Below are 23240 nucleotides of genomic sequence, written 5' to 3'. Positions count from 1 at the left end.
TTTAATATGATGCATAAAAGATATATTAAATCAATAAAGAAAACATTACACACACTACATACCATGTATTTGACGCACACACGCATGCATACTATTTATTGTCAAACTTTTGTTCTTGACGTCTGTTGTTAAATTGAGAATATGTATATTAAATATTGTTTGTTTTGTTACTATTTTTTATAGTGTAGTCTTGGCGAAATTTGTAATTATAGAAGTATAAAATACAAACTTACAATTCCAATTAATTATAGTCGAATTTCGACTACCGCGGGACCACTAGTAGTCTATTATAGTCTAAGCCTGTCTACTCGAATATTTTTCACTATTCATTTAATTTTGTCTGCATAAGAAATGAAGCTAATATCGTACTACACAATGTACCTAACTTCGCGTACTTTTTTCTAACAAGTAAGTCAATCAGTTAAATCTAGTCTCGGAAAATAAGACTTTAGAAACGTCAATTAAACACGTGGAAGATTTATAAGGCCATCTATCTTGTTGGTTGTAACGTGGTCAGACCGCTCCCGAAAGCGGAAATTGTTTTTCAAAGGATCGTGCCGAAACGCCATTTTATACAAAATTCGAGCTTTGTAACGTTATATAAATTGATGTTTTAGTGTATCATGTCATGCGAAGTTTTGGAAATGTATTTGTAGGGTTACCCTTTTGCAAAATATATTTGATGTCAGCATCTGTTTTAATGTAATTAGAATTTAATCACTAGTTGGTCAATTTCAAACATAAGCTCGTGGTGCAAAGGGCAAAGGTGCAGACACACACAACCTATTTGTTGTTAACTGATTGCAATGTATTACATTGCTTATATGGGGGCCACAACGCGATCATGGCATGACTTTTTCATTAGCCAACGTCATCCTTTGGATGGTTTGGGTTGGAAGGATAAAATGTCTTCACCTTCAAATCGGAACGCATGACTGTGACACAGCAGAAAGTTTAATGACAGATTTTGTCTTCCCTAAAAAGTTCGAATCTTCGATCACAGCTTATGCTTACAGTTTTTGTGAGGAAGATATACTAAAAAGTTTGACGTTTCATAAAATTGTCAAATGCCAATATTTTTTTCCTGAAATCATCCAAACAGTTGGATATTACAAGTAATGTCTTAACGCTATTTAGAATAAGGACAATGATATCTGTAATACCAATAAAAAGTAAAGCTTAAACAGAATTGAAACGTAATTGACGAATTATAGTTCATATAGTTATTTGGTAATCGCTTTGTTCTGTACTGCAGTAATATCAAGAATAGTGAAGTGAGAAAAATATCTTAAGCTCGACAGGTAAACATTTTTCCAGCGACACTTTTACAAGCGAGGCGCGACGACCTATAAAACAGCCCGTTTCACTCGAGATTAGTTGAGCAATTTTATAACAAATCAAGTATCAAACTACCAAGTGTTGTAACCTTCACGGGCGAAAACTACTTTCGTTGCGTTTTATTAACAGCAATAAAGTCGGGTTCATTAGATTTTTTATTTTCTACGTAGTAAAACGGAACTCTTTGCACGTACCCAGTTCATACTTCATTCAGCTCGTAAAAGGCGGGTCTGGAATTGCTGGAATTTATTCACGAACTCTTCGCTGCGTGCCTCGTTTCTTCGCCTCGGAGCAGCATCAGGTCGGGCAACTAGCAACACGTGCCGACTTTTTTTTTTTAATTCAAACAACTTTGCTACTTAAATATTTCAAATTTGTAATGAGGTGCTCCTGTTGATTATAATTGAATGATTAAATTTTTATAGTGAAAACAATGGCTAATAGTACATTTTTGTCGTGAAACTAATTCAAGGATAATGGAAGAAAATATAATGCTAAGAAAATAAATGGTATGAATATAATTCAATTCAACACTAGTCAGAAGCTAACAAATAATGTAGGAGATGGCACGTTGCATTTCTCTTGCTATAGCCGCGCCATCGCGTCTCCTACGTCGTCGTCTTAAAATACTATCGTGGTATTGACATTTCATAAAATAGACGGAATTGTCATTTCAGTACAAAATTGAGGTTATTTTAATTTAAATGCCAGGTTTTATTGGTGTATTTTTGTACTGGTGGTAAGACCTCTTGTGAGTCGATGAAGAAATAAATATTCTGTGTAATAAAATTCAAACCCGCAAAATATTACTTTGTGTAATTAATATGTAATTAATAATAGAAGTTGTCATGGCCTAAAGGATAAGACGTCCGGTGCATTCGTCTTGAGCGATGCACGGATTTCGAATCCCAGGCGGGTACCAATTTTTCTAATGAAATACGTACTCGACAAATGTTCTCGATTGACTCCCACGGTGAAGGAATAACATCGTGTAATAAAAATCAAACCCGCAAATTTTAATTTGCGTAATTACTGGTGGTGGGACCTCTTGTGAGTCCGCACGGGTAGGTACCACCACCCCGCCTTTTTTGCCGTGAAGCAGTAATGTGTTTCGGTTTGAAGGGTGGGGCAGCCGTTGTAACTATACTGACACCATAGAACTTATATTAACTTATCGGTGGGTGGTGCATTTACGTTATAGATGTCTATGGGCTCCAGTAACCACTTAATACCAGGTGGGCTGTGAGCTCGACCACTCATCTAAGCAATAAAAAAAAATCGGATATTTTTTGCCTCTAATGAGCTACGTAAACACACTAAGAACTAACCTACGAGCCCCGTAAAATGTTTTTTACATACTAAGCCTTGTTAGAAGAATGATGAAACCTAAAATATTTTCATCCATTCAACGGGTTGTTCGTAATCAAAATCTCTTTCAGCCGACAAAATTCTACCTTCTGTCATAATTAAAGTTTGTCTTATATTTATCTTCCATTAGGGAAGTTTCGTCATTTTCTCGGAACGTGGCAACTGCACACGTCTTGTATGCCATGAATAATTTACGCGAAGACGGCTCTCATTCGTAGTGAGTAAATCTTTGAATTATAAAATGGCGCGAGGTGTTACATTTGAAGCTCGATGCCAATTGCCAACTGGCGGGCTCCGAGTTAACAAGTTAGATTCATACATATTAACGTGCCGATGTTATTCCATATTCATGCGAGAATGCGACGTTGCTGAATACGTTTCATGGCTATTGCTTATATGTATATTATATGTATATACTTCGATTGAGTTCGTAAGTAAAGTATATTTAATGTGATTGAATATTTTAAAGTAATTATAGAGCAACGTTTTTTTAAATAAATGCCAATGGCATCATATTATCTATGTATATAAAAATGAATTGCCGTTCGTTAGTCTCGCTAAAACTCGAGAGCGGCTGGACCGATTTGGCTAATTTTGGTCTTGAATTATTTGTGGAAGTCCAGAGAAGGTTTAAAAGGTTAATAAATATGAAAATGCTCGGTATTAAAAAAAAACAATTTTGTTTTTCTTTTGATGTGTCCCCCGTCGGACGGATTCCTTTTGTTTGTTTTAAGTTTATTTTATACAAAAGTTTAAGTATTTTATTTATCGATTGAGGCATTATGAAGTCTGCCGGGTCAGCTAGTGATAAATAATAAAACGAACATTCATCGTAAGTACGCATTAAATTTTAAAATACATACGGTGGATGTTAATGAAATTCGAATTTAGTGAAACTATAACTTTTTTATATTTCCCGATACAAATCTTCACTACAAATGGAATACACATTCAAGTTGATACGCAATCTATAAAAGAAATCTGTAGGTGTCGCCGAAAATCCTTATTCCGAGCTTCGTTCAAGCGGGCTTTATGTCTCGTTCTCTCTCAAATCCGTAGATAAAACTCTTCGGTGTTGCCAACATTTAGACGAATGCATGGTATGTACGAAATTGGAGAGATTATGTAGTTTAAAAATTACTAGTGGTCCCGCAGTAGTCGAAATTCGACTATAATTAATTGAAATTATAAGTTTCAACATTATTATGGTCCTATTGTTACAGATTTCGCCAAGACTACACTATAGACAAATACTCATAACATTAAAGATAAACAATACTAACCTATTCTCAATTTGACTACACACTTTAAGCAATAACAAAAGTTTGACAATAAACAAAGAGTATATGTGTGTGTATCAAATACATGGTAGTGTGTGTCATGTTTTCTTTATTGATTTAATGTATCTTTGACGCATTATTTTAAAAACATATTGGCATTGTGCACTTCTTCTCTATATTCTCTATAAGTGTGCGAAATTTCATAGTCCTCCGTCGGCGCAATTTTCGTAAAAAGGGATACAAAGTTTTTGCTTCACGTATTAATATATAGATTTATAAAATATGTGTCTTTTCAAGTAAAGTAAGTTGTGTGTAGCGTTAATAATGCACGATTCATTTGTTTGTAATAGTTGAAACATTAAAAGCATTAATCAGATTTTCAACAAGAATTTACCTTTGGAAATGTGATTTCGATAACATAATCTTAACTTTGTTGTACCGTGACCAGCTTCTTTAAAAGTTTATTCACATTTTTCAAAATCCAATGTCTTCAATAGCGTTATGCTGTGTTTTTAATATTCAAGTTGTGCATTGTAATCTCAGTTTTAAAGAAAAATGCATAAATAATTTTCGTATTTTCCAGTCTCTGTATAAGTTTTCTAGAAAATGAGCACTGGATATTTTGCCATATAAACGTACATTCGACTAAGTCTGGATGAAGGCTGGGTTACAGTTGTAGTCGAGATACTGGCAATAGTTTTGTTGTTGGAGTGAGCTATAATTTTACTGGACGCTTTGGCTGGCTGCTGCTCTAGAGTGCTTTTACCTAGACTCTGTCTGGTACAAGTGTAAGTCAGGTTGGATTCTCTCAATTGTTTATTTGGATAGAAATATTTACTTTTATTTTACTTTATCCATATATTGATACGTGAAGCAAAAACTTTGTACCCCTTTTTACGAAAATCGCGCGGACGAAGGAGTATGAAATTTCCCCCACTTATAGAGAATATGGAGAAGCAGTGCACAACGCATTTTTTTTTAAATTATGCATAAAAATACATTAAATTAATAAAAAAAACATTACACACGCTACTATGTATCTGACACACACACACGCATTTATGCTGATTTGTTTATTGTTTAATCTTTGTGGTCAAATTGAGGATAGAGTAGTATTGTTTGTCTTTAATATTATTTGTCTATAGTAGCATTGGCGCATTGGCGACATCTGTGATTATAGAAGTATAATAAATAGTCTTTCACAATATAACCATAATAGTTCAAACTTATAGTTTAAAATGGTAATTATAGTCGAATTTCGACTACCGGGGGATCACTAGTTTATTTGAAATTTTTTATAATACGCAAGCGACTTAAACAGGATCGTTTGTGTGCCCTATGGCATTTGTTTAAATGTAATAAAATCTATAAAATTTCCCCTCGTGATAAGAAACCTTTTGTATAAAACTTTTTGTTAGCTTGTTACAGAAAACTTTGGGTTATATTAATATTACTTAGTACGCGCAACCATTGTATACAATTCTCGAAAACTGTAGAATAACACTTTGTTATGAATAGTTTGTAGCTTCCAAGTACATATTGTTACGCGCTGGGGTTCGGGATAAATACAATTCTACCGGAGTACAACTTAAAACTGTATTTGCACTTAGAGCAATTAAAACTTTTCAGAAACACTATAACAAACAATTTTCACTTCTTCCGTTTCGCTTCTGGTGATCCGTTCACTGTTTCGCTTCGAGTAGTTCCGATTACTATCTGGCTGCGTGCAATCTCTGCAACGCTTCTATAGATACCACATCCCTAGAGTTATCAAGAATATTCAACGCATTTCGAGTATTGTGTTTCCGCTATCTGGCAATAGATTGCGTTGTACTTCTCGAGCGTTCTGAGTGCTACTAGATCCTTCGATGTTCGTTCGACTATTCGGCGATAGATGGCGTTACTTTTACCGACGTAACAATATGAAATTGGCACAGCTATTTTGAACGTTAGTTGTCAACTAAATATAAATTAAAATAACTATGAATTGATTGAAATGTTTGCTGTTTGTTAAGTTTGTGAATTGCACCACACCCGATGCTGAAGCTGTTAAGCTGATGTTACAACAGATTTGCTGCTTTCATCCCCAGCGCGGATGCGCAAAGACAGCCCAGCATGGAGCTATTTTCGTACGTCGCACCAATTTCTTCTGATAACGAATGTGCGAATTCGAATTGATTTTATTTTAAATTTATTGCTGCAGCTCTATTTGTGACTTAGATTTTATTACTATTTTTTACCTCCTAAATTTTTTATTAACCTATTTCTGTTAGTGTCACGAACGCTGACATTAATACTAATTTCATATCTGTCTGGGAGTGACTCGTAGTAGTTAGTAGCATGCGCAGTCTATGCCTATTTCTGCCGGGAAGGAGTCATGTATTTCTGTTTGTAGAGTCATGTATCTCGAGACGAGAGGCTGCATTTATTTTGTGATGTCTATAGGCATTCAAGCGGAGATGTGGCATGAGTTTCAACATGGTTCAACAAAAACAAAATCAGTCCATAAAAAAACTGAAATATATTGAGACTTCGATTGTGCTTCTAAATATTGTTGTTTTTGTATACAAATTGTCGAATATAGTGCCAAAATATGTAAATCTACATTTGCGTTGCAAGTAACGTTCTACTTTGCATTCTCAATTGTTGTAACGAGGACACACGTCACATTTGCATATTGAAATAAGTTACGCTGTGTCCACGGTAGTCCCAGTTTTTACTCAATCGCATTCCATTTATGTAAACAAGCCCTAAGCGAACGTTTTACACGTTTGGTGGTATTTTCATAGCACATTTTTCACGTTGAATTGTGGTGTAGGTACAGCGAATATTTTTATAAATTGTTTTCAGGCAGAACTTTTTTCTACCCTTATCGTCATTAGTATCGTCAGCGTGGATTGCAAATGGTTATATAGTGAATAAATGAAGCATTTTAATGTTTATTGTCAATAATAGTGATAGATGTTGATCATTAATCATTTATAAATGGTTATGTACAAAGGTGTCCCTTTTCACGATAGTACAATTCGCTTTGGCAGTTTAACTGTTATGTTCATTAAAAATATATTAATCTGAAAATATCTAAGGATTTTATTATAGCTACGTGTTTGAATATTTCGTATCAAACTGTATCTTGCGAAATTTGAGAAGAGTTTTCGTAAAATCCAGATGCTGGGGACACGAAGTAAATAAAACAGATAAAGTCTGGACAAATTGTGGCCCAGAGGCATCGTTGAGAGTAGCGATGCGGCGCAACGATGACTTGAAAACTTTAAGAAAGTCACGTTGTTTTCTTAATGAAAGCCACAAGTTTTTAGGAGTTTAAGTATTTTTACTGTTAATTTGCTTTCAATTCCTTAATTTAAAATTTTTCTTACTTTCTCTATAAATTTATTATATAGCGTGCAATACATTTCGATAACTAAAAACGGCATTATTTACATTCAGAAATGAATGATAATTTGAAATGTAAGACCTGTTCTATACTATATATATTAGTGCAGCAATTACAAATAATAAGGAGAGAATTCTTTTTGGATTCAGTCAATTCCCAGTGTGTACCTAATCCTACGGACAATGATTTCGCGAGAAGGGACCATCTTAGAGTTTTTTTTCTCATAACTCAAAATGAGATCATAACGTCACAAATCTCGGAGGGCCTTAAAGAATAACAAAGGAAAAAGCTCAAAATTACGCCAACCGAGTAATTTTCGGGGCGAGCCAGAATGTATCCTAAGGGAGCTTCCATCGGGGACCCTTCGCGATTATGTTGCGGTTTTATAAGCTTGTTATGTTTTATGACCGAAATATAATGTTTACGGATACCTTTCGGGCTGGTCGTCGGCTGGATTGACATCAACTTAATTTATTAAATTTTTCACAATTCCAACACGGAGCTGACCTACGAGGATTGAGTGTGATTTCCGCTTATGAACTGACAAACAAGGGTATACTGTACTCCGTAAAATGCTGCGTTTGATTCTGTTTGGAATTAAGTTGGTTTCGTTAAATTTATGAATACTGGATGACTTTTGCTGTGATAATTTGAGTGTGCTATATTTAGATATCGCATAATTCGATCATAGTAGCCCAATACTGTCTATTGGGCTACTGTGATCGATAACATTCTGATATTAGAACGTTTATTTCAAATAATATTATTAAAGTCTGTTTTTCTTATTGAACTTTCGGATATTACTCACATCAGAGACAGTACTTGGGCTCCTCTGTTAATAGGATAGTTTAGAAATTCAGTTAAATAATTCATTGCTATTTCTTTTCAATTCTTAAGTAAATTAGTATTTTTTTATTGTTCTGTCTATTAGAATTATTCTAAAATACAACACCGTTGAATAAATGGCACTTAAAGTTATTAGTCTGCACGAAATGCATTCATAGAAACGACTGAACTGTTCAATCTCCCGGAAAGGTTCTTTAAAATAAAAAAAATACTCGCATTTGTACTTGTGGTACAAGTACGAACTATGTTCATTCGGAAAACTACAATTTTATTTACGTAGCAGCTGTTGCCATTAAATCCAAGATTTTTTTTTTATTTCACAACAGTACCTATGTAGATAAATGAGAGATAAACGAGATAAAAGAGTTTTTGGAGCTTACTTCTTAGAAATCGGTTTAATTTATTGTAATCCCCCAACACGACAATTTGGTGAACAGTTATCGAGTAAGCATGCAAGCAAACAAAAAGTGATATAAATTTTTGGAAATATTTTTTAAGTGCATCGTTTTTGTTTTGCTATTGCCTTCGAAGGCAGATGAATATGCAACCCTATTTGATTGTAAGTAGTCATCGACGTACTCAGAATTACAATTTACAAAAACAATGGGCAAATATAATCTTACTGTGTACTTGAATTTGAATGGCATTCAACGAATTTACCCAAGGAACAGTTCGCTAAAGCTTCATGTTATTCCTACTCTTGTCATCAAATGCTCAAACAAGTTAACCCGTTTACTGTGTAACTGATCTTAGTGGACAGCAGCAGCTCACAAGCTTGGTAGACTCTAGTAATATTACTTAGGGATTTGCAAAGCTGTTTGTTGTCTATAAATTTTATAAAAAATAATTCATACTGCATATAAATGGCAAAAGAGTAATCTTCTTTTATTTGCTTTTATTTTTTATCGGTACTGCCGGAACATGCTTCCATTTGGTTGTTTGATATGTTTTCTAGATGACGTACACATTGAGATTATGCTTACACGCTTTTGTATCAGGTCAGGTATGTGATTAATACCGCAAAACAATGTTCCGCTTCTAAGGGGTAAGTAAGCGCTCGATCGAATACAACTAAGACTTAGTTCTAATGTCACCACCAAGGTATTCATTTTAGATGTATGTGGGTTCCGGTAAAAGTTTGAATCTCTTGATACGAGAGCTAATTAACGCTATAACAGTATTCTTAGAATTTCTCTTTAAAGGATTGTTTGCGAGAGTAAGCCTTAAACAACAGGATACGAATTAGAATTAATGATATAAGCTTCAAATACTAATTTTATGGACGCCTGATTGATTGACAAGCAGTAGATGTAGGAAGTATCTCGAGTTGAACTTGTAATCAACGACCTTATTTTTAGAGACGAAATTGTGGTGCGAAAATTATATTCAAAGGATTCGAAACGCCCTCTTGCCATTACAATTTTTCCCAAACGTTGCATTACAGGGAATGTATTTATTAAAAGAGAGTTCTTATTTCATTCGTAATAACAATAATCCCGGGTTATTAGAGAGGCAAATACGAAAAGTAATTTCAGGAATCCAATATGCGGATTGTACCTGCCGGTGTGTTTGTACAAAATGTGGTATAGTTAGAATACAAATGAGTCGAACTGCGGGTTTCGTTTTGCTTACAATATTAAGACAATGATTTTGTAAAAAAGGCTTTGTATTTTACGTGATGTGCATAATTACATAGAAATCTACTGATGTATTTTCTTTGGAATAGTAATTTAGAATTCGTACGATTTAAACTGGGGTGTTTTATATCAATGCAATTAGCATGTGATGGAAAATCTTCACATAAATTATTGTCATTAACAAAAACATGTTAATGTTAAGGAAGTCCGTTAAAATTTTTAAATCTATTTAATCTGAAATGGAACTAGGAAAATTTTCGAATTGTTTTAAATTACCAACGCGAAATGGAAGAATAAACAATATGATGAAATTAAATTTTATTTCTTAATAATACACAGCGGCAAAAACATATGTTATATTACAATTAATGTAAGTTGTGGTAATAAATTTTAAAACTTAAAATTTATTTTACATCTATCTTTTTATCACGGTATTTTAGACGCGCCCAATAATCGTTCGCAAACAATAAAATATTCGTATTATACGTTTAAGAAAGTGTATGTTTTTAAAATATACCAGTTTGTTTTTTCTTAAGGAACAAACTCCGTTGTATTATTCTTAACAAGGATCCTCTACTATACTCAGAAAAACATTACAAGATTTTCATATTTCCTGAGGAAACTGAATAATAATATGTGAACCCTCTTACAAAGCGACATTTTCCAACTACGAAACGGCATGTCGACATTGCTCAGAAGTTGTATATTATTTTGATATTTTAATGACGTGATTTTTATCATTTTTATCTTTCATCTTAAATGTAAAACATTGTAGTCATATTACTTGTACATAGTACTTACTTTTTTACTGGACCTCTTGTGAGTCCGCGCGGGTAGGTACCATCGCCCTGCCTATTTCTGCCGTGAAGCAGTAATGTGTTTCGGTTTGAAGGGTGGGGCAGACGTTGTAACTATACTGAGATCTTACAACTTATATCTCGAGGTGGGTGGCGCATTTACGTTGTGGATGTCTATGGGCTCCAGTAAACACTTAACACCAGGTGGGCTGTGAGCTCGTCCACCCATATAAGCAAAGAATTTTATTAAATATCAAATTCATTTCTGTCATGTCTTTTCGTCATTGTGTGTCCGTTTCTATTTGAAACATGATTTTATATTTAAAATATTCTTCCAATTTTCAAGTACCAAACGCAAGCTCAGAAGAGTTAACATAAAAACATATGTAAGTATGAAACTTCGTATTTTTCCCGTTCCAAGTTAGAGAACGCTTGTTAGTTCTAAATAATATGAGAGTGCCTCTAGGAACGGGGTCGGGATTCACGCTCAGTGAAGATGTGACACCCGAAATAGGTCAAGAGAGTGTCGCGCTGTTGCTTCAATTTATAATTCTAGAAATGTACCGTCTAGAATTTCGTTTTACTAATTTTATTTCAACATTAACTCCGCCAAATAATGTAACACACGAACGAATAAACTTCATAATAATGAATATCAAATTATTATGTTCTTGATGCTTGGTTTCGTTTTCTGCTGTATTAAAAATCAATGTTGTTGTTGATGTTCAACGAAAAACGTCTGTCTTGCTAGAATGAGGACTTGCAACAGGTAAGGTAAGGATTCTAAAGATATACCATACATCGAAATCTATAAAAGAAATATATTATGATTGAATAAAAACTCACATACATATTTATATAAGCCTTGGACTTAATTTTACTTCTGTTTAGAGTAATCGTCGTTATTTTAACATTGAATGATTTTTTTGCGACACAGGCAAGGGAACAACGATTTATTTTGTAAATATAGAAGACAAAAAGCCTCTAGCCCCAATGAATCGCATGGCTCAAAACTGTGCCAAGTTAATAATGTTACGCGCTGGGGCTCGGGATAAATAAAATTCTACCGAATTATAAGTTAACAATGTATTCAACACTTAGAACACTTAAACAGTTCATAAACACTTTAAAATTCTCAATTCGCTTCGCTTCGCTTCAGGTGATTCGTTCGCTGTTTCGCTTCGAGTAGTTCCGATTACTGACTGACTGCGTGTACACTGTACATCCCTGCAGCGCTTTTATAGTCGATACCACATCACTACAATTATCGAGAATATTCCACACCTATCTAGTATTGTTTCCGCTCTCTGACAATAGATGGCGTTGTACTTCTCGAGCGTTCTAGGTGCTACTAGATCCTTCGATATTCGTTCGACTATTCGGCGATAGATGGCGTTACTCTTACCGGCGTAACAATAATACTGAAATGAAGTCCAAGCAATAATAAAGTAAGCAAAAATTCGTGATTACTTTAGCGAAAATGATACAAATAATATTCCTATTGAAACTTTTCTGTTGCCAGGCACTAAGCAGCTTTATGACAGCTGTTTCAATACTATAATGAATTCATTCTTAAGTCTTATAGTAGATGGTGGCATTCACATAGAAAAGTATATGGGATCCTGTAAAAATAATAAAAAAGCTGAATTTACGTATATAAATCGATCGAGCTACTGATTTTTTTGTGAACACATGTGAGAAAGTCGTCAAAAGCTTCTCTTTCGACTTTTGTTTTTCCTACCTATTCGCTGGTAGCCTAAAAGGTTATTCCAGCTACGCCCGGACGTATAGGTGAGCTCACGGGCTCAACCTGAGAGAATTTGCTAACACTAGCCCTAGCAAGAGCAGTGATTCGCAGTTCTAAGTAAAAGACTAAAGTCTAAGTTTAAGTTCTAAAGTCGTCGTGGCTTAAAGGACAAGACGCCTGCTGCGTTCGCGTTGAGCGATGAAACGGTGTTCGAATCCCACAGGCGGGTACCAATTTTTCTAATGAAATACGTACTTAACAATTGTTCACGATTGACTTCCAACAATGAAGGAATAGCATTGTGTAATAAAAATAAACCCACAAAACCAGGTAATTTGCGTAATTACTGGCGGTAGAACATCTTGTGAGTCCGCACCGGTAGGTACCACCACCCTACCAATTTCTGCCGCGAAGGAGTATAATACGTTTCGGTTTGAAGGGTAGGGCAGCCGTTGTACTGTTAAAACTAAAACTTTACAACTCATGTCTCGAGGTCACTTACGTTGTCTATGGGTTCCGGTTACCACTTAACACCGGGCGGGCCGTGACCTCGTCCAACCATCTAAGCCATAAAAAAAGCTGTGTGTTGTCGTGGGACACCGGATAAGAACAAAGCTCCTTGTTATAAAAATATTAATTTTAAGTTCTAATCGAGGTATAAAGAAAATAATTATTCGGATATACATTTTTTATTATGATTTTTTTATTGATAAAAATAAAAATAAAAACTACTTTACCAAGCTATCAACTTTATATTATTCACAATGATTAATAAAAAAATATAATAATATACAAAGAAACAGCTATTTATATGAATAATAATAACAACCGTCATCACGTAGACTATACATTAGCACTGTATAGCCATCATACTAAGACTATACCTAAACAATAAACATCGTATGATCTTAAAGTCGTATAAAAATCTTACGTTACGGACATTTTTTCCCGGTTAGGGTTACCCCTCCGTATCGTCCCATAAGGAACTTCGTTCCAAAAATCTACCACAAGACCGGAATCGCGACTCAGTGAGAAGATCGGGCGACAAGCTCAGTGGGCTGTGTCTATGGGTTAGTTCGCTCGTCGAACTCTATGTCGTCATCGACGAGTTCAACGAGGACCGTGACCGGTGTTTGAGTGTACTAAAAGCACCGAGAGTGAATCCGGGGGATTCGACAAGACATGTTTCGTGTGACGGCAGCTTTGCGATTCCCCGTCGCGGTTGGATAAGACTTACGACTCTAGGGTTGTATTTGACAATGTTTGATGTATTGATTTTGTGCCGCTATAAAGAATTATACGATTTTTAAGTTTTAAAATTAATTTTTGATCGTACTTAGTGAATGACGTAATTAAGGTTCAATTTGGTTTGCGTACTATCCGTAAAGAAAAACTGTGTGGTTGCAACGACATTTATTGTGCGACTGACTTAAATTTTGACAAGTAAAAATATCGTAATTAGCAAAGAGTATAAGGTTAGTAACAACATACCGCCCACCAAAGGACTACTAAGTTCTTTCTAAATCTATTGCACTAATTACAACCTCAAGGTGACTTCAAAACAATATTCTACAAAACGAAATAAAGGTTGCTTAAATACTAGACATCATAATACAATATGCTTAACTTGCGACTTAGTATAATATTGCTACAGTGACATTGGTAGAGAATCTTGACAAAATTACAAGATGACCTTTCACCGAGTGGAATCCACCGGCAAACGACATAATTTTGTTATTGATTTTGCCCTTAGGATCCAATATTTTGATCTGAGACAACATAGCATTAACTGAACCCCTCCATGTAGTGTCTTGATATGGGCGTCAGCAACGATCAAGTGTACTAGGGTGTTGTTATTTCGAATAATAATTGGGTGTTTTCGGTCATCAGGTAAGTTAGTATGTTTAAGGCGACCGCCCACCCTGAGGATATGATTCTCATCCAGGTATGGGTTTAGCGATCGTAATTTACTTTTTCTTCTAACTTGTTTCTTATCTCTTAGCCGATCTATTTCTTCTTTGAATTCTTGTTGTACTAACTTAATGCATGTGATAAGCGCGTCTTCTAATTCTTGTGTAGTTATTTCCTTGCTCGTACTTAAATTACTTTTGTATCTTAGAAATCTTTTACAGTAAATAATAGTTTTTAGTAATTCTGGTAACGTATCAAAATCTTCAAACTGAGCGGTTAAAGGTTTTAGTTCTTCTGCATTGTGGTAAGTATTTAATTTTATTGTTTTCATTTCTAATTCTGTTTCTGTTATTCCTGGCTTACTGTATATTATTTCTTTTTTGCATAACCACTTGGGCCCTGTCCACCATAACTCTTTCTGTTTCAAGTCCGCCAGCAGCATGCCCCGCGACCCGATGTCTGCAGGATTCTCTTCCGAAGCTACATGGAACCATCGGTGTGTGTTTACATTTTCTACAATTTCTACGACCCGGTTCGCCACGAATGTCTTCCATCTATGAGGATCACCAGATAGCCATGCAAGAACAATTGATGAATCTGTCCATGCATAGATGTTAGAAGTAGGTATACGCATTGCATTTTCTATTTGCTTAAGTAACCTTGCTAATAACAGCGCCCCACATAACTCCAGGCGTGGTAGAGACACGGTACGGAGTGGTGCCACTCTAGTACGGGCAGCTAATAGATTGGTGAATACTGAACCATCTTCCCTCTTCACACGAATGTAAGCCACCGCGGCATAGGCTTTCATGGAAGCATCACTGAAACCATGAACCTCGATGTTTTCCATCTGTGTGCTTACTGTGTTTAGCCATCTTGGAATACCTATCTCTTTTACATGTTCAAAGTCTTCTCTAATTGTCAGCCAATCGTGTAACAGCGATTGGTTAATCTCGTCATCCCGGCCAATCGGTTCTAGCCATAGCCTTTGTATGAGTATCTTAGCCAAAATTAAGCTAGGGGCGATCCATCCCAGTGGGTCAAAAAGTCTTTGAATATCAGATAGTATGCCTCTCTTTGTAATACTGCTTGACTTTGCTGGTAAGTTAACCTTGTACTGAAACTGATCCGTGCCCAGGTTCCAGATCAAACCTAGAGCTTGTACTTTTCCATCCAATTTAAAATCCAACTGTGCTCGAGATGTCCTTTTGTTTGGTTCGATAGATTTCAAAAATTCAGCAGAATTAGATGACCATTTTGATAATACAAATCCACCTTTCTGTAGAATATTATCTACTTCTTGTGCTCTCTTTATGGTTTCAGGAGCACTGCTCTCCCCCGACATTAGATCGTCCATGTAAAAATCTTCTTTAATAATTCGAACAGCCATTGGATGATTTCGACCCTCATCGTCAGCTACCTGGTGAAGCGTTCTTACAGCCAGGTGAGGGGCCGCCGCTGTACCAAATGTAACACGAAGCATACGATATTCTTTAATCGGGTCTGAATCATTCTCTCTCCACAAAAGGCGTTGATATCGATCGGCGTCTTCTTCATAAAGTAATATTTGCAGGTACATCTTTTGTATATCACTTGCATAGCAAACACGATGTAATCTCGATCTCATAAGTATGTTCCTTAAGTCCTCTTGCAGTTGCGGACCTACAAGCAATTCATCGTTTAGAGAAACGCAGTTAGAGCCCTTCGCTGAAGCATCAAATACTACGCGTGTCTTAGAAGTTTCTCTGTCTGCGTGTACCACGGCGTGATGAGGTAAGTATACTGATTTTTTCTTGTTTATTTCATTCTTAGGTATTTCTTCCATGTAGTTAGCTTTTATGTATTCTTGCATGACCTTTGTATAATCTTCTTTCAGTTTAGTTTCTTTCTTAAATCTTCTTTCTAGTTGAAGTAACCTTTTTCTAGCTATTTCTTTCGTATTTCCTTCAGTCGAAATTGGATTATTTGTATTAAATGGCAGCCTTACTAGATATCTTCCTTCACTATTTCTCGTATGTGTTTTTTCATATATTGTTTCACATAGCTTTTCTTCCTTTGTTAATATTCTCTTTTTATCATTGTCAATTTCCCAGAGGGATTTCAACATATGATCTATATGGACTTGATGATGAAGGACCAGAAATGATTCATTTTCACGGTTATTATCGATTTCCCCGAAGAGGATCCACCCCAGGTTGGTTTCTTGGGCACACGGAGAACCTGGAGGGCCCTTAATAAGTGTTGGTTGCACAATCTGTGCATACTCTTTAACACCAAGAAGTAAGTCTATAGAACCTGGTTGGAAGTAGTCTGGATCTGCCAGGTTGAGTCCTTCTAGATGTGGCCAATGTGTGACAGTTACAGCTTTGGAGGGGATCTTCGTGGTCAACTGTTTACTCATAACATATGCTTGTATGTTGATTTCGAAGCTTGGATTCCAGCGGGAGCCAATCTTAAGTTGAACCATGTGATCAACGTTAGTCCTAGTAGATCCTACCCCGATGATACTTCCTCTTGCTGGTTGCCTGTTAAGTTTGAGCATTTGAGCCGCCTTCTCGCTTAAAAATGAAGCCTGCGAACCTTGGTCTACTAGCGCACGAAGAACAACGGTTTGGTTATGCTCGTTCCTCGCTAAAACCATCGCTGTGGCTAGTAGTGCTGTGCTTTGTTTAGTACTGTGATGTGACGCCACCATGCTATTTATAACCTCTTCTTTCTCTTCTACCCCGTGGTGAGATGCACTCGGTTGATTCCTTTCCTCAGTTTGTGCCGAGTCTTGATGGCGGTGGAGAAGAGTGTGATGTCGTCTTCTACATAGGCGACAGGACATTTGTAACTTACACTGGTAAGCAGAATGCCCAGGCACCAAACAGTTAAAACACAGATTTTTGGTCTTGACATAATCAGCTCTTTTTGTAGGTTGCAGTGTGGTAAAATTCTTACAATGACATAATGTATGCTTTTCTTTACAGAGCACGCAAGTTCTTTCATTTGGCTGTGACGTGGTAGCTGTGGCAGTGACTAAGTGTGAACGTTCTCTTACAGGTTTGTCACGGCTGCTACAAGTCCCTGACACGGACAATACAAGTTCTAAGGTACGGTATCTTGACTGCAGGAAATCTTTTAAATTCTCCCAAGTTGGTAGTTCGTCCTCTGATTTTGAATAAGCTGTCTGCTCCCATTCTTTGTGAGACTCCGGGTCCAACTTCTGTATCACAAGGAATATAATTATAGGATCCCAGGAGCTCGTAGCTATATTTAAATTTTCTAAATTATTCAAACAATCTGTCGTGACGTCTAATAAATTTTTTAATTGATTTGCAGACTGAGAACTAATTTTCTTCTGATTAAATAATTTCTTCAAAACTGAGTTAATTATTAATCTTTTATTTCCATACCTTGACTTCAAAATATTCCATGCTTTTTTATAATTGTTTTCCGTGACTTGAACAGGTTTTAATAATGTTTCTGCCTCGCAGCTGACTGTACTCTTAAGATAATGTAACTTTTGTACGTCACTTAAAGCCGGGTTCTTATCCACTAAGGAGGTAAATAGGTCTTGAAACGTAGGCCAATCTTCATAGTTTCCAGTGAATTTAGGTAATTCGATTCTCGGTAACCGAACAAGGTTTTCGGTATCCGCAATAATCTTAGAAATATTTGGTGAGGACGTTAAAGTACTCGGCGCGGCTGCTTGTGTGAAAGATTGCAAAAGATCTTTTAAATCGGCTAACAAGACGAGATACAAATCTTCGAACACGAAGTAATCTTCATTTTGAAAATATGGTAACTCTTGTCTTTGTTCTTTCGGTGTTATTTTTACCAATTGTAGATGCGTTTGCTTAAATGTAGTCCAATATTCTTCGATACATTTGATTCTTGCTTCTACATAACCTCTTGTCAATCTAGCTTTTGGACATTTCTTTAAATTAATTTGAGTTTTGTTTAAGAGCGCAGCGGTATCTTCTAAAACATTCAAAAGTTCATCCATAGTACCGTCCAACCAGAAAACGGAATAAAATTGTAATATTTATAAATTATTTGTCTTTAAATCACTGGAATGTGGTTTACGGCTTACTGGAAAACAATATTTTCACTGACCGGCGTCCATCTTCGATAGCTTGTACGTTCAAAAAAATCCGCTCGAATTTGACCAATATGAATGACGTAATTAAGGTTCAATTTGGTTTGCGTACTATCCGTAAAGAAAAACTGTGTGGTTGCAACGACATTTATTGTGCGACTGACTTAAATTTTGACAAGTAAAAATATCGTAATTAGCAAAGAGTATAAGGTTAGTAACAACACTTAGTAAAGGGCCAACTTTTAATGAAGGTCAGCGATGTAAAGCGACCCTAAAGGACAACACCTCAGTGCAAAGATGCTGTAATGTTGCCGCGGGGTCTTTGATGGGTAAGTAAACTCAAAACTTAAGTTTCTTGCTGTTCGTATATGTTTAGTGGTCTTAGGAAATTTCATGAATTTTGTGATCTTTTATGGCATTCTTTTAAATGCCAAAAGACTTTGATATTATTTTTTAGAGGACTAACCTAAACTTTGCTTGTGGTGACGTCACTATTATTATTATTAAATTCTTTATTTCAGATAACAACAATCCATATAAATGTTAGTAACAGTTATTTCTTAAAACTAAGTTAGTAAGGACACAGCAATAAAAGAAAACAACAACAAACATACTACATACGATTGCAATAGCTGCATTACGAGAAAACCTTGTGGACCTCTCTGCAATGATTCAGAAAAGGTCCATCTAACCTAGAGAATATCATGGCCAGGATGCTGTTGGAGCTAGCCCCTACCCTGCAGAGCAAGGACGCGCATCGCTTTCTTATTATGGCATAGAAATCGTCGGTGCGCGCCTCCGCAAACATGCCCGATGCGCTGCAGAATCGAGGCAGCCCCATCAGCATCCTAAATGCATCATTATACTGTACACGCAGGGCGTTATACTGCTTTTGCGAGTAATTAACCCACAAACTGCACGTGTAAAAAGATGTACAATATGCTCTGTACAATATACTATGTACTCTAAATGCGTGATAAAATTCAGAACGTTGAATTTTTGTTTATTGAATTTGTGTTTTGTTTCGATATGGTTTAATTTTAACAATACCTATATACATAGAATGTATGTTAGTCCGACATAAAAATAAAGTGATTTATGGCAATCACTTCCATCACCCCTCATCCAAAACACTATATCCCGAACGGCATAATGTCGATTTCCATTGGAATTTCCATCTCCCTATCGAAGTTATGGCTTTATATCCAAATGGAGAATGCATTTTCTTGAAGGGTAAGAGGTCAATAAGCGGCAGGGGTAGAAAGTTTCAGTGGAACCCTTACAACTGTCAACGCGAGTTATTCACCCCACATCAACTGGGGTTAAAAAGTTATCGCCACGACTCAATAGAGAATTGCATTGAATCTGTAATTATATATATGTATAGAATTGGTATTTTAGTTAGCATAATAAATTATAAATTTTTTGCGAATGTTTAAAAGCATAACGATCATCATAATCGACATTTAGCTGTTGGTTTCCCGTACAGTTAAATAAATAATCGAAAACTCAATTGAAATGTCGTTTTTGACAGTGAAATAACTAAATTAAAGTGTGTAATTTTAATGTCTAACGTTTTTTATAAAAAAACCCTTCAATGTTGATTATAAAATGTACAATAAACTGTTACTGTTGTAACTATACTGAGACTTTAGAACTTATATCTCAAGGTGGGTGGCGCATTTACGTTGTAGATGTTTATGGGCTCCAGTAACCACTTAACACCAGGTGGGCTGTGAGCTCGTCCACATGGGTGGAGGCTAAGCAATAAAAAAAATAGTGGCATTATTATAAAATCAAACTTATTACATACAATTGCAGGTGCTGTCAGATAGTCAGAGAGGTTGTTGTGGCTAAAATGGCGAGAAGCAAGTGGTGTCACCTGCGATAGGAGGATGCCCGTTAAGCTCAAGGGTATGATCTTTAAGACCATAATAAGGCCTATTCTTATGTATGGCAGCGAAACATGGGCGGCAACCAAAAGGAACGTGCATACCATTCAAGTTGCTGAAATGAAGATGCTGAGGTGGATGTGCGGCGTGACTAGGCTCGATAAAATCCGCAACGAGTACGTGCGTGGAAGTCTCGGTGTACGGGACATCGCCGACAAGATGCAGGAGAGTAGGCTGAGATGGTATGGTCACGTGAAAAGGAAGCCGCCTGACTACGTCGGAAATTTGACGCTACTGCTCGACCTCCCCGGTCGGAGACCTAGAGGTAGACCCAAGACAAGGTGGAGGGACGTAGTGCTGAAGGACAAAAGAAAATGCAATGTTGCTGACGAGGATTTCGAAGACAGAGCGAAGTGGAGGAGTAAAGTCAGGAAAGCTGAACCCACGACCATGTGGGATAAATAGCTGGGAAGAGAGAGTTGTTTCGTTCTGGACTGACCGGGTCAGTGGTAAGACGCTGACCCCGGGCTCAAAGGATTGATTTCGCCTTCCTCATGTTTTCTAAAGTGGCTCGATTTTGAGGCCGATAGAGGGCAATAAAAATAGTCTAGGTACGGGCTTACAACTGTGCCTGAGTTCCGAAAAGCCGAATAGAGTTTGTTCCAGATGCACGTGGCAGGCATCGTTTAGGGAGTTCAGATAATGCGTCAACCAAAAGGACCAACCCCGCGATAACAAATGTTGTCGACGACAGTAGACCCGAGCCTACAACGCCTTGGACAGCGAGGTCGACATATTTAGAAGGGACAACGGTATGTTGTTACCATTGCATTTTTCAAAATTTGCATTAATTTGGACCGCACGCTTAAGTTTGGGCTCCGGAAGGGTTCTTTCTAGTGGCCACAGCCGCATATTGTCTGGCTAGTAGCAAGCAATCAGAACATTTGCACAAGAGAAAAAGTCATTGACGCTAACTCATATTGATGCACCATAAGGTTCCCGATATTTCCTCTAAGTTGCAGATGAAGATCACCGAACTAGGGCCAGCGATATGTATGCTTTAATTGTATGTTTGAATCATATATCGACATAGAAAAATACTACAAAGGAATTTCAAATTCTATCCTTATCGGTGTGATAATTGTCCAATCTAATATAAAGGTCAACTCGTCGCGATGCTTTTGTAAAATTCTTGTCTTATCAAATAGGAAATTAAAAGTAATATCAGGAAAAAACTGGTACATAAAGTAAGGACAGTCTGCTAATTACTTAAATCAATATTTATCTACGATATTACATAACTATAATTAATATTATAATATGATAAAAACGAAAGCGAATTGCGCAGTTCGCAAAGCTAGCATAATATTCAAATGTCGTCTTTACGTACATTTTAGTGGTCTGTGACCACAAAAACTGTAAAGTATTCGGAGCATCGGAAATAGTAAAATGATAAATTGGACTCTTTTGTGTGTTTCGAATTTTTTTTATGAGAGAAGAATTACTGGTGGCCCGGTGGCCTTTCCATTTACACCATAACAGGTGAGCGACCATAGCCTCAGCCAAGACGGGTGAGATTTGCTAACAGCTGCCCGAGCGCCTCCGAAAGAGACCTAGCGGCTCAAGGGCAGCTGCTTCGCGAATGTATGTTTCGTATAATTCATATTCAAATAAAACTTGTTGCAAATCTTGCAAAATAGTATCATTGTCTAATCTCATTCTCAAATTACCAGATCAAGGGCTAGGTCTAGTTAATTGTAGAACATAAGCTATTACCGCTCCATAAATCTACGTCGACTTAGCGTCGGGCACTTGAAATATTAACAGCGTGCCGACTCTGACGCCCAGGCGTACTCCGCAATACCCCACGATAAATAAATAATTTTATAGACACTGCTGGAAGCGGAACAGTAATAAATGCTTTCTCTGCATTGAGCGCGGATCCGCATTAACCGAATAAATAAATAAATTTTAAATCGTCGTTAGATTTCGTATTTGATTCATCTACTAAGAAAAAATCTTTCTTACTTCGTGTTTCTGTGAAGCCTTGAGTTAGTTTTATTCCGTAATATGTTAATGTTAAGACGGAAGTGTGATTAAAAGTCACGTTAATCGGATACGTTTTTTTATTAGTTTTTACTCAACGAATTCGGTTCTTTTAATTGTTGTAGAAGGGCCGAAAACAATCTCTCGGTCTATGGTATTAAAAGGTATTGATTTCACATTTACTTCTTTTGCCTACCTAACTGCTAGTAGTCTCGAGGGGCTATTTTATGTTTTAACTTCAGCATGAGTGGTGGACCATAAAGGAATTGCTAACACTGCTCTAGCAAAAGTAGTGCTTCGCTGAACAATCATAACAGAATTGCGACCCACTGGGAAGATTCGGCCAGAGACTCAGTGTGTAGTGTCTTTTTTTTGTTGCTTAGATAGGTGGACGAGCTCACAGCTCACCTGGAGTTAAGTGGTTACTGAAGCCCATAGAGGTTTACAACGTAAATGCCGCCGTAGATATGAGTTCTAAGGTTTCAGTATAGCTACAACGGCTGCCCAACCCTTCAAACCGGAACGCATTATTGTTTCACGGCAGAAATAGATGGGGCGGTGGTACCTACCCGTACGGACTCACAAGAGGTCCTACCCTTGTCCTACCACCAGTAAAATGTCTATGTCTATGGGTTAAGTGAGATGTCGAACTCTTCGTTGCATTCGACGATAACGGTGAACGGAACTTCGATTGCCGAAAAGCACCGAAAGTGCATATCTACAAGTTAGGTCTTAATTGTTTTGTACATGGGGTTGCCGGGTTATCCATTACTATTTCATGATGATCGATTTCTTAATATTCTTTTATCGTGTTCGTTAAGCGTTCATTTGACAGGTGACTATGCCGTACTCGGAATCGAGATTGAGCCTTTGCCTTGGAGACATCCCAGTCTCGGCTAC

At 36.7% G+C, this 23240-nt stretch overlaps 1 protein-coding gene and 1 long non-coding RNA gene across 2 annotated transcripts; one reads left to right on the top strand and one right to left on the bottom strand.

Annotated features, from left to right (window-relative positions):
* Nucleotides 1-14041: 14041 nt before the first annotated feature.
* LOC119629886 (uncharacterized) lies at nt 14042-18429 on the bottom strand. Its single transcript, XM_038017408.1, has 3 exons — nt 18420-18429; nt 14392-17570; nt 14042-14176 (listed from the first exon to the last, which is right to left on the bottom strand). Exons 1-3 carry the CDS (start codon nt 18427-18429, stop codon nt 14042-14044), a joined length of 3324 nt encoding a protein of 1107 aa, XP_037873336.1.
* Nucleotides 18430-19935: 1506 nt separating this feature from the next.
* LOC134200599 (uncharacterized) lies at nt 19936-20512 on the top strand. The gene is made up of 2 exons (XR_009975590.1): nt 19936-20072; nt 20224-20512. It is a non-coding gene; the product is annotated as an uncharacterized LOC134200599 (long non-coding RNA).
* Nucleotides 20513-23240: the final 2728 nt, after the last annotated feature.

Source organism: Bombyx mori, chromosome 18 (assembly GCF_030269925.1).
Source record: "Bombyx mori chromosome 18, ASM3026992v2".
Taxonomy (NCBI): Eukaryota; Metazoa; Arthropoda; class Insecta; order Lepidoptera; family Bombycidae; genus Bombyx; species Bombyx mori.
Note: the sequence above shows the minus strand (reverse complement) of the source record. Positions and strands in the feature narration are given on the sequence as shown.

Bases quoted from the DNA above. Each gene is read 5' to 3' on its own strand.
- LOC119629886 (XM_038017408.1), bottom strand. The intron at 14,177-14,391 runs GTTAGAAGAAAA...ATGTTGTCTCAG, and splicing joins GGCTAAGAGATAAGAAACAA to ATCAAAATATTGGATCCTAA.